An 11,074-nucleotide genomic window follows, 5' to 3' on the forward strand; every position below is an offset into this window, starting at 1 on the left:
TTTTATCAATTTATTAGATGTTTTAAGCATTTTTTTGCTGGAGTCCAGACAATTATTTAAATTAGTAATTCAGTCATATATATATTTTATCAAAATCATATGATTTTAGTTGTATATTAAAAATGTCGATTTATCAGAAGATAGCTGATATTGAGGCCGAAATGGCCAGAACCCAGAAGAACAAAGCCACTAACTTTCACTTGGGTTTGCTCAAGGCCAAGTTATCTAAACTAAGAGCCCAGCTTATAGAAGGTTAGTATTTTTTTAAAACAAATAACCAATTTTTCTAGGAGGTGGAAGCAAGGGTGGCGGAGCTGGAGAAGGTTTCGATGTTTCGAAAACCGGAGATGCTCGTGTTGGACTGGTCGGATTCCCCTCTGTAGGAAAGTCCACACTTCTAAATAAGCTTACCGGCACCTTTTCTGAGGTCGCCGATTACGAATTCACAACTCTCACGTGCGTTCCCGGCGTGATAAAGTACAAGGGCTCAAAGATCCAACTGCTGGATCTCCCGGGAATCATTGAGGGAGCCAAGGACGGAAAGGGTCGAGGAAAACAAGTTATTGCTGTTGCGAGAACTTGCACTCTGATCCTGGTCGTGCTGGATTCTTCCAAGTCAATGCATCATAAGAAGCTGTTAGAAAAGGAAATGGAAGGCTTTGGCATTAGGCTAAACAGGTCGCCTCCTAACATAACCTTCACCAGAAAGGATAAAGGTTAGTAAATACATATAGGCTATATCTGCATGGTTACGCCATTATTTAGAGTTGCAATACCAATAGTAACAACTTCAATAGTAGCAATAGCCAATGATGTATAGGCGGCGTTTCAATCACACACACCGTCCCTTTGACCAACATTGACGAGGATATGATTAAGTCTATCTGCCACGAGTATCGCATAAGCAACGCCTCCTTTGTTATCAGGTGTGATCCCACTGTGGATGACATCATTGACGTGATCGAGGGAAATCGGATTTACATCCCCTGTTTGTACGTAATGAACAAAATCGATCAAATAACGATCCCAGAACTGGATATACTCTCTCAAGTTCCACATTACGTTCCAATATCGGCACATCACGAGGTACTTTTGCCGACGCATATCGACTGCGTCACACACACACACGCATTGCATATATACGTTCCATATATTGACTATATTAAAAATAAAGCCATAAATAACTGTTTTAGTGGAATCTGGACACTTTGCTGGAAATGATTTGGAAGTACTTGGACTTGATAAGGATATACACTAAGCCGAGGGGGAAGATTCCGGACTACGAGGCGCCCGTGATTCTGAAGCGAAGCAACTCGCGCGTCGAGGACTTCTGCGTGAGGATTCACAAGTCGCTGCTCTCGCAGTTCAAGTACGCCCTCGTTTGGGGCAAGTCGGCCAAACACAACCCGCAGAAGGTCGGCAAGGACCACTTTCTGGCCGACCAGGACATTGTCCAAATAGTGAAGAAGTAGCCTCCACCGTTCGGATTCGCCGAGAATCATTAGTGTTAATTTTATCGTTTTGCGTGCCTACTCTCCTATTAGCAGTCCCTTTTCCTTTTCAGGCTCTGCGGTCATGGGGAGGTCAGTCCCCTTCAGGGAGCAGTATTTATTTTTTAGCTTATTTGTGCTTTTTAATTTCCCCTATCTCTTTTGTATGTCGGCCTTTTAAATGCGTTCCGGGAATGGTAACGCCCCCAATATCGATATCGATGTTGTAAAGGGCCTCAGTCAGCCTTCGGCTCTTTACGACGAGCTCGTTCGTTACATTCTGTCGACAGTTGGATGCAAGCTGCAGAACGAGTCCACTTTGCGGCTCGTTTCTCACGCCGCTCAGATCTCTCTCGAGAAGGTGCGTCGTTCCCTTGTAATTTTTTTTAGCTTTTCGAGGAGGCCAAGAGCGTTCAGGTTTCAAAACGTCTGAGCCGCGGCGACCATGAGGCCAAGCCCGCTCTGTTGAAGGAGGACGTTAAGGAGCTCGAGTTCCCTGCTGTTTGTGAGACTCTGCAGAAGACTGACCCCAATGTTCACAACTACAATATATTTTTAGAGCCTAACGAGAACATTTAAGCTAATATATTATTTGTGGTTTACTTTTTAGTCCAGTAGCCAGGGGTTTTCCCTGATTACGTTTGGGTCCCTCTCTCCGTAGTCCACCAGCAGCTCCTCTCCGCTACGTTTTTTTTTCTGACTTTGAACTCACCTGTCTATGTCTCTCTTTGCTATGAATATTAGTCTCGGGTAGTTATTACTCAGCATTGTTTTCGCCACTATGTTTGCCTTCTTTCTTGAGTGATTAACTAGCCTTGCCGGTCCGAAACTAATATCCTCCTCCGTGGCGTCTATTCCGTACCTCACTCCGTTGTGTTTGAAAAAGAATATAAACGACCTGCACATTACAGTAATTACAGTTATTTCAGTTATAATTACTACAGTAGTAGGTAATACAGCTATTCCTATCTATAATTACTATAGTAGTAGTTATTACAGTTATTTCTGTTATAGTTTTAGCAGTTACAATTAATACTTGTATTTTGTTATACTTATCTATAGTTTTATATCGTGATCGTAGTTATCAATTGTTATAATATCTGTTATGTTTATTGTAAATATCCTTATTACTAGTATATTTTTCTAGTTTCTACTGCTTACCCTTTGTACTTTTTTGACTTGTTGTACTTGTTGTTTCTAAATTTTGCTACCTTCTCCGTTATCAGCTCTCCCTTATACTCTGTTACATTTATTAATTATACATATTTATGTCTTCTCCTTTCATATCTATCACTTAAATCATCTATGTTTATGTTTTGACTATCAGTTAAATCATCTATGTTTATGTTTTGACTATCACTTAAATCATCTATGTTTATACTGTAAAGCTAACCCATTAGGAAATCCTCCTTGTTTATTTTATATGCTGCAAACACTCCTCTTCCCTTGTTTGGGTCGAACTTGATATGCACTGGCACATAAAAGTTTCTCCTCATGCACTCGTTGTAGACTATGTTTTTCTGCTTCTCCGAGAGCACACTTGTTGTTTTCCTAAAAATTAGCATTCTTAGTTGGTGCTTACCTGACGAATCCGTTTTCGTCGATCAGCGCCTTCACCAGGTCCTCGTCTTCTGCGTGCTTGTTTATCACCACTCTCGGCGTTCTTCCTCCTGCGTTTTGCTGGTCGTTCTCCAACAGCTTCTTTATCTTCTCCTCCGCGTCTCTCTTGAACATGTTCTGCATGATCGTGAAGTTGTTGTCCAGGTATCCCAGTGCGTCCGTCGCGTTTTTCGTTCTCGTCCTCGGGTTTTCGCTGTTCACCGTCCTCTTTCTTCTGTAGAGCGACCTCAGGACCTCCGGGTCCAGCTCTATTATTGCACTCTCGATGTCTCCCACCAGTGCCAGGTTCCAGAATATATTCGGGCAGAACTGCGCCAGCTTGTTGATGTTAATGCTCAGGCTTTCTGCCGTCTGCACGATCTTAATGAAGTTGAAGCACGAGCGCAGCGTCGCGTCCGAGTGCAGCGTCACGTAGTCATACTCGAAGTGCCTCGAGTATATCGTCGGGAACTCTATCTTCAGGTGCTGCCCCTCCACGAACTCCATCCCCCCTGATCTGTAGAGCACTCCTTCTTCGTCGTTCACCTTCACCAGGTTTTCCAGCACCTCCTTGCTCAGTGGGACTCCTGATCCGTCGTCCAGGTACACTGCGAAGTTTTTCTTGATTACTGACTCTGATCTATAGTTCGCTATGGAGTCTGGGTGTCCTGAGTTTTTTCCTGAGTTATCTACTCCCACCAGCAGCCTACACTCATCGAACAACTCATCTGGCAGATCCATTTCCTCGTTGTTTTGCAGTGAGTTTTCGAACTGCGACTCCGAGTCACTCGAGTACGAATCCCTCTGCTCCTGGTTTTCCTCTTTCTCCTGCTCATTTTGTAAATCCTCCGACTTTAACGAGTTGAGCGTTATGTAATTCGTCCCAGATAGCGAGTCCCTAATAATTATTAGTTTTGTTTTTATAGGTATTGCTTTTGTTGTTGTTATTACTGTTATCATATCCATTACATTTATTAATATAGCTATTGTTATTATAATTGTTCACACTTACCTGTTGCTGTTCAATGACAGGTAGCGCCTGTCGAAACTTGTCTTACTCGACGGGTGCACAAACACTCTCACTCTGTTCGGATCCGAGTCTTCGTCCTTCCCGTAGAGGTAACTTCTGTAGAAGACGTAACTCGCGTCGTCCCCTTCTGAACTCGATGACCTTGCTGAGGTCGAATCGAACGACAGGCAGTCCTCTATGTCCTTCGAGCACTTGTTTAATGAGACCATGCTTACGTCATCTATCTTCCTCCGTACTACTTTAAAATACATACTCTTGAGGTTATACGAGTATATAATTATAAATGGCGTGTACTCATCTCTCGGTTCAACTGTTTTCAGGTGCTACAATATTTAGTCATTTTAGGTCACATAGTTCCCTACTATCTATAACTTGTCAAATATCTACTTGTTTACACACTGTTGCACTTACTGTCACGTCCTGTATTATGTCTATGCTGTAGTCCGTGAACACCATGTAAATCTTCTCCGAGTTCGTGTGCTCGTTCGTGAGGCTCGAGAGCGACGGCACCTTCATCAGCCCGCTCAGCTCCGAGTTGTGCAGCCAGAAGAGCTTCAGCGGCTGGTGCTCGTGGACGTACTTGTAAGGCTCCACTCCGAAGAGGCTGTCCACGTACGAGGTCAGGATGCTGTCCACGTTCTGGTCCGAGTAGGTGTGATTGTACGAGCCGACCGCCTCCCTCTTCGAGACTTCTGGCGTGCTAATTTCCACGTTGTTCGCGATGATTCCGTTTTTAGTGCTTCTTTCCTTTTTCACGTACCTCACCTGCTTCGGCGTCTGGGATGCTGGCGCATTTTGCGGGCTAATTGCTGCGTCCAGCGGGTCCGGGTTGCACGGCCCTATGCTCAGCTTCCTTCTCTTGTGCTTGTCGGTCGAATTGTTGTACTCCCCGTTTAGCGATGACCCTGTTGAGTTCCTCTTGTACCTTTGCACTCGTACTGGCGTGCAGTTTATCGATGACTGTGATGGCGGCGACGGCGAGTTGTTGTTGAACTCCGTGAGGTCATCCTTGTACACCGACTCGTCGGAATCTGATGAAAAGCAGTGTAGGTACGTGTTCCCTCTCGCGCTGGAGTTTCCGGACTTATTGTTGTAGTCGAATCTGTTGGTCATTTTGTCTTTGTCCAGCTGCCTCCTGCTCGTATTTGTATAATATGGTTTACTGTAGGGATTTGCGATCATATCACAAAATATGATTTTTTTGTGGCAAATATTATACAGGCTTTATATTTATGCAGAATTGTACTCAAAAATCTCAATGTGTAATAAAAAATAACGTGCGAGTTGATAATTTTTAGAGCATGGTGAATATTAAATGATGATTATCTTTATTGCTTAGATCCACTAAAGCGGTATATTTTTCACGTAATAGGGTATGTATAAAAACTGATATCTGTTTAATGTGTAGTTGTTTTATTATAAAAACGACATCGATGATGGGGTGAGTGTATCCTACAACGTATCTTTCGACCACTCATTATTTTCTTTTTTCACAAAATTTTCGCTTAAGCTTATACACTTTATCTACCATTTATATTGTAACTTTATTTACCCTTTTAGTTAGTTCAGATATTGAGTACATATGCATAATCTTGCCTTAACAAATTATATACAGTACGCTTTAAATGTGGACACCACTGGTCTGAACATACGCTTAGGCAGCCATTTGTTGCTTGATCTGTCTTTGAATACGACACCCCGCCTCATGTACGGCCTCCGGTCCAGCTTATTTACGTAGAACTGAATTTTAATTTTGGCTTCCCTCTTACCTGTGCGCTAAAATACACGTACTTCTCCTCTTTGCTTTTCACTGGGAATTTCCACACCAGATCTCCGTAGTCTGTCCACCAGGTTCCTGCACCCGTTTAGACATTATGTGTGTTACCTTTCAGCCCCGAGGACGTTACTACCGTTCCCTCGTCGAAAAACTGCATCTTCTCCCTCGCGTTATTTCTGCAAATTTCCGATTTTTTATTTACTTTCTTACAGGCCCTCTACTTCCGGGTCTTTTTTGAATTCCACGACCCACGTGTTTCCGACTAGCGGATAGTTAGAAGACTGAGTGGATTCCTTTGTTTCTTTATTATTTTGCGTATATTTTGTGTGCTTACCTTGTTTCTGCTAAACAGGCGGTTGAAGTCCTCGTAAAGTTCCCTCTTGATCTGGTTTAGGTAGTACCTTATCATCATGTTGTTGAGCTTTATGTATATCCTCAGCATGAGGCTCTTCAGCTTAAGTCTGTATATGTCAAAAGACGCTGTCTTCCATCTGTTTTCCGGCTCCCTTTTTCTCTCCACTGCCGGCGGTTCATTCTTGCTACACATCAGCTGCGCTCCTATATATTTTGTGTGTTGGCTCCCGTGATTCTCCAACTTTATGCTACACACTAGCTTTACTAAAATTATGTATACACATATTACTCTCATTTTACTTTTACATAGAATAATTACTCTGATTTGTGGAATCCCAATAAATTAGTCCGTTACAGTAACTTTGCGATAATTTTCAACTGCATTTGTAGTCTTTTGGACAGCGAGGGCGCCAGCTGCTTCAGGAACTCCTGTCCCAGGTGTTTCATCAGTTGTATGATCTGCTTGTTCAGTTCTTCTGAGGACAGGTCCGTTTCGTATATCGAGATGAATATTTTCGCCAGCTGTGCCAGGTTCGCGTTATCAGGTCCCAGTATTGTTGGATTTTTCTACGAAATTTTTATATCGTCTGTTTACATAGTTGTGTGTTATATAGTTGTGTGTTATATAGTTGTGTGTTAATTAGCCGTGTGTTATATAGTTGTGTGTTATATAGTTGTGTGTTATATAGTCGTGTGTTATATAGTAGTGTGTTATATAGCTGTGTGTCACACTGCTAGTTATGTGTTATATAGCTGTGTGTCACACTGCTAGTTGTGTGTTAATTAGCCGTGTGTTAATTAGCTGTGTATGGTAAATACAGTAACTATCTATCTTCGTGGATTGTATTGCTTACGCTTATCACCAGCTCCATCAGCTCCTTGTGGACTCTCCTGCCCTCCGTCTCGTCCTGCTTCAGCGGCAGGCTCTTCAGCCACAGGTTCAGGTAGTTGCTCGCGTCCACCAGGTTCGCGCCCTGGTACTTGATCAGGTCTCCCAGCGCCGCCACTGCGTTGTCGTTCGCCGTCTGCTGGTTTTTCGCCGAGGCTGGGAACTTCATCCTCATTGCCGACGCCAGTTTCGTCGCCGCCTCGTTTGCCAGGTACGAGAACTCTGGGATTTTTGCCAGCTGGCTCACTCCGTAGCACGCCGACTGCCTCAGGTTTGCGTCTCTGCTTTCCACGTGCTTCAGTATGTGCGGGAGGAACTTTTCCCAGAATGAGACCACTCTCTGACCCAGGTACTCCACCATGTCGTCGCACAGGTACAGTGCCAGCGCCACGTCGTCCTCCACGTTTTTTTCCAGGTTTGCTGTTGCGAACGCCAAACACATTCCCTGGCAGCTCACCATGAACTCCTCCGGGTGGTGCTTCATGATCACTGCGAACAGGTCCAGCAGTGAGGATCTAAACGTCTGCTCCTCCTCCTCGTCTTCCTCCAGTGCCAGCACTTCGTCCTGGTCCAGTCCTTTGTCTTCTCTGCACTTTCTGTAGACTGCTTTTATTTTTGACGACGTTTCCATGATCTCCAGCAGCTTCTTCGACAGCACTGTCAGCACATTTGTGTTTAGTATTCCTGGTCCTGCGCAGTCCAGGCACTTGTACAGCCCGCCTGCTTCTGCTGACAGTATATCCACTGGTATTGTTCCCATTGAGTCCAATTTCCTCGACTTTTCCAGGTCTGTCAGCACTGTGTTCATTGTGTTGAGCACCAGGTCGAGCAGCATTTCTCTTCCTCCTCCTCTCTTGTCCAACGCCATTTTTTTCGCTTCGATCATGTTCGCCATTGCTGAGAGTGCTCTCTGCTTCATATCTGACGTCAGCACGTACGTCAGCAGCGGCAACACTGCTTGTGCTGTCGACGGTATGTATTCTTCGTACAGGTCCTTCAGCTCCTCCACTATGTTCGATATCAGGTTCAGCGTCATCTCCAGATCATCCACCATTGACGTCTTCAGCCCTCCTGCTCCTTCCAGTCCCATTGCCAGTGTCATATCCTACGTATTCCATCAGTTATCTCCTTTTGTGTATATCTATTATCTCGTTTTGTGTATATCTATTATCTCGTTGTGTATATTTCAATATCTGATTTTGTATTTAACTATATATCTATTATCTCATTTTGTGTATATCTATTATCTCGTTTTGTATATTTCAATATCTGATTTTGTATTTAACTATATATCTATTATCTCATTTTGTATATATCTATTATCTCGTTTAGTAAATAGCTATCTTCTTTTTTATATAACTCTATCGCATTTTGTAATTACCAATCAATCTCGTTTTGTAAATATCTATTATCTCTGCTTTGGTATTTAACTATATATCTATTATCTACTTTTGCATATACCAATCTATCTCTTTCCTTTTGCATATATATATGTATTTAACTATTATCTCTTACCTCGTCTTCGTTCACTGACTTTGCGCAGTTCGTCAACTCTCTCAGCAGCGTTGGCACTATTTTTGGCAGGAACGGCACGAAGTTTACTCCGAGTGCCGTACAGAAGCGTCCCAATGCTTCTCCCACGTAATCCTTCACTGGATCATCTGGATCCGTCGGCTGATCCATAATCTGAATCAGTGCGTTCATACACTCAATTCCATCGTTCAAAAACACATCTTTACCTAAATATTTGCGTTTAGTAATATTTATAAGTTTGCAGTTAGTGTTGTTTATCAGTTTGCAGTTAGTAATGTTTACTTGTTATAGTATCTATATTGCTATACTGCCTAATAATTTGCTTATTGTTCTACTAGTTAATAATTTGCTTATTGTTCTACTAGTTAATAGTTGCTTATTGTTCTACTAGTTAATAGTTGCTTATTGTTCTACTAGTTAATAGTTGCTTATTGTTTTACTAGTTAATAGTTGCTTATTGTTTTACTAGTTAATATTTGCTTATTGTTCTACAAGCTACTAATTTATATTGTTATTGCGTTTACATAACTGTCATCTTTTTATATTTGTTAATACCCATATATAGCGCTACGTAGCTGTGTAACATTGCTGGGGTGCAACATCCTCCTACCTATGCTCATTCCTATGATCGATATGCACTCTATCGCTTTCCCTCTGCACGTCCTCTCCTCAGGCTTCACGCAGTTCGCTATGATCTCCTTCATGAGCGGGATTATGGTGTTGTAGTACTTGATGAAGTGCTCCTCGAGCACCCCTGCTATCACTGCTATCGAGGTCACTGCCTGCTCTCGCACTTGGCGGTTCGTGTGCATGTTAATTTTCAGCAGGATGCGCTGCACGACCACGTCTGCGAAGGGCAGCAGGTGCTCCTTCTGCACCTCCTCCGCGAAGTTGACGAATGCTGAGAGCGCGTGCGACTGCACTCGCGGCGAGGCGTCGTCGAATGCCGTGATCAGGCTCGGGAGCACCTCCTCGTAGAAGTTGAGCTGCACGTAGGGCTGGTGGTCCAGTGCGATCTGCCCTATTGTCTGACACACTGCGAACCTGATCCTGAAGTCCGGGTCCATCAGCTTCTCCAGCATGATTTTGACGATGGAGGGCATTCTGTCCTCCACTTCCTCGTCCGTCAGGAACTCTACCGTCTGTGAGATCGCCATGATTCCCACGAACTTGTGCTGCCAGTGCGGCGTCTGTATGTACTGCGAGGCAGTAGACAGCACCCAGTCCATCAGCGGGCAGTTGTCCAGGTTTTGCAGTGCTCTTCCCAGGCGGTCCAGGCCCTCCTCTCCTGCGTCGTAGAGGCGCTGTTCGTCTTCCATTTCCTCTCCCTTCTCCAGCCACTCCGAGTACGCTTCGTCCTGCACATCGAGCATGCACGTCATGAGGCAGTTGACCATTCTGATTCCGAAGTTCGGAATCGAGAGTGCCATTTTCGGCTTTTTTTCCGGCAGCGTCACCAGCGCCTCCAGTGCCATGCACCTCAGCTCCTGGTCCAGGTTTTGTGCAGGTCCTTCTCCCAGCGCCAGCTCCATCATCCTTGCGAAGAATAGCTGTATGTGCTGCTTCAGTATTTTGGCGTTGTTGTCCACTATCATGATGATTCCTGCCAGTGATCTTTCCAGCTCGTCTCTAGAGGTCGGGTCCGGTGACGAGAGCAGCTGCCTCAGGCTCTCCAGTATCAGCGGCACTGTATCTGCCAGTTTTGACGTCAGATTAATTAGATCCGACTCTATTGCTATTGATATTGAGCACAGTGCTTCTGTTCTCACTGATGCGTCTGCGTTCATCAGACTCGACTTGATGAGCTGTGCTACTATGTCCACGTGGTTCGCCAGTTCATCCACGAAGTAGTTGAAGCATTCTCCCAGCAGCTTCAGTCCCGACTTTTTGTACACTGGGTTATTGTTTTCGACCAGGCGGATTGTAATTGTCAGCAGCTCCGGCCACTCGTTGTACTCCAAGCTCGATGCACACAGGTCCGCTATTGTGTCGCACACGTTTCTTCTTATTGATTTCTGAGTTTCCGACTCCAGTGACTTTAGTAGCGACGACTTAAGGAGTGCTTTCACTTCCGTCGTCACTGAGTTCCACGTCTTTTTGGGCGTATCTCCTGACTTGCTCAGGTCTAGCAGAATTCTCACCAGCACTATCGATTGTAATCTTCTCTCATCGTTCGGCTCCGTCAACATTACGTTTAGTGTTAGCCTCAGAATCCCGTTTAAATCGTGCTTCTTTAGTGTATTTATCTTTGCATCTGCGTCCGACCTTGCGGCGCTGTCCGTGGAAGATAATGCTTCTAACAGAGAAACAAAAACCTCGCTATTTATATTTTGCGACATTTGGTATGATGAGTTATTAAAATGTTAAAATCATAATAGTTTACAAATGAAACAATTTATAAA

The 11,074-nt window shown here is 44.0% G+C and overlaps 5 protein-coding genes across 5 annotated transcripts; 2 read left to right on the forward strand and 3 right to left on the reverse strand.

Moving 5' to 3' along the window:
• Window positions 1-122: 122 nt before the first annotated feature.
• TOT_010000258 (developmentally regulated GTP-binding protein 1) lies at window positions 123-1,472 on the forward strand (the record flags this gene model as incomplete). Its single annotated transcript, XM_009690796.1, has 4 exons — window positions 123-252; window positions 291-716; window positions 821-1,086; window positions 1,194-1,472. 4 exons carry the CDS (start codon window positions 123-125, stop codon window positions 1,470-1,472), a joined length of 1,101 nt encoding a protein of 366 aa, XP_009689091.1.
• Window positions 1,473-1,671: 199 nt separating this feature from the next.
• Window positions 1,672-2,069, forward strand: TOT_010000259 (uncharacterized protein; the record flags this gene model as incomplete). The annotated part of the gene is made up of 2 exons (XM_009690797.1): window positions 1,672-1,851; window positions 1,881-2,069. The coding sequence occupies 2 exons, from the start codon at window positions 1,672-1,674 to the stop codon at window positions 2,067-2,069; spliced, it is 369 nt and encodes a 122-aa protein (XP_009689092.1).
• Window positions 2,070-2,096: 27 nt separating this feature from the next.
• On the reverse strand, window positions 2,097-5,301 carry TOT_010000260 (uncharacterized protein; the record flags this gene model as incomplete). Its single annotated transcript, XM_009690798.1, has 7 exons — window positions 2,097-2,172; window positions 2,203-2,388; window positions 2,652-2,730; window positions 2,884-3,041; window positions 3,073-3,987; window positions 4,102-4,442; window positions 4,531-5,301. The coding sequence occupies 7 exons, from the start codon at window positions 5,299-5,301 to the stop codon at window positions 2,097-2,099; spliced, it is 2,526 nt and encodes an 841-aa protein (XP_009689093.1).
• A 270-nt stretch (window positions 5,302-5,571) lies between these two features.
• On the reverse strand, window positions 5,572-6,545 carry TOT_010000261 (hypothetical protein; the record flags this gene model as incomplete). Its single annotated transcript, XM_009690799.1, has 6 exons — window positions 5,572-5,643; window positions 5,755-5,859; window positions 5,889-5,974; window positions 6,005-6,072; window positions 6,107-6,189; window positions 6,231-6,545. The coding sequence occupies 6 exons, from the start codon at window positions 6,543-6,545 to the stop codon at window positions 5,572-5,574; spliced, it is 729 nt and encodes a 242-aa protein (XP_009689094.1).
• A 56-nt stretch (window positions 6,546-6,601) lies between these two features.
• TOT_010001232 (importin beta) lies at window positions 6,602-11,011 on the reverse strand (the record flags this gene model as incomplete). The annotated part of the gene is made up of 4 exons (XM_009690800.1): window positions 6,602-6,817; window positions 7,105-8,244; window positions 8,655-8,878; window positions 9,283-11,011. 4 exons carry the CDS (start codon window positions 11,009-11,011, stop codon window positions 6,602-6,604), a joined length of 3,309 nt encoding a protein of 1,102 aa, XP_009689095.1.
• Between the last annotated feature and the right edge of the window lie 63 nt (window positions 11,012-11,074).

Source organism: Theileria orientalis, chromosome 1 (assembly GCF_000740895.1).
Source record: "Theileria orientalis strain Shintoku DNA, chromosome 1, complete genome".
In the NCBI taxonomy this organism is placed as follows: domain Eukaryota; phylum Apicomplexa; class Aconoidasida; order Piroplasmida; family Theileriidae; genus Theileria; species Theileria orientalis.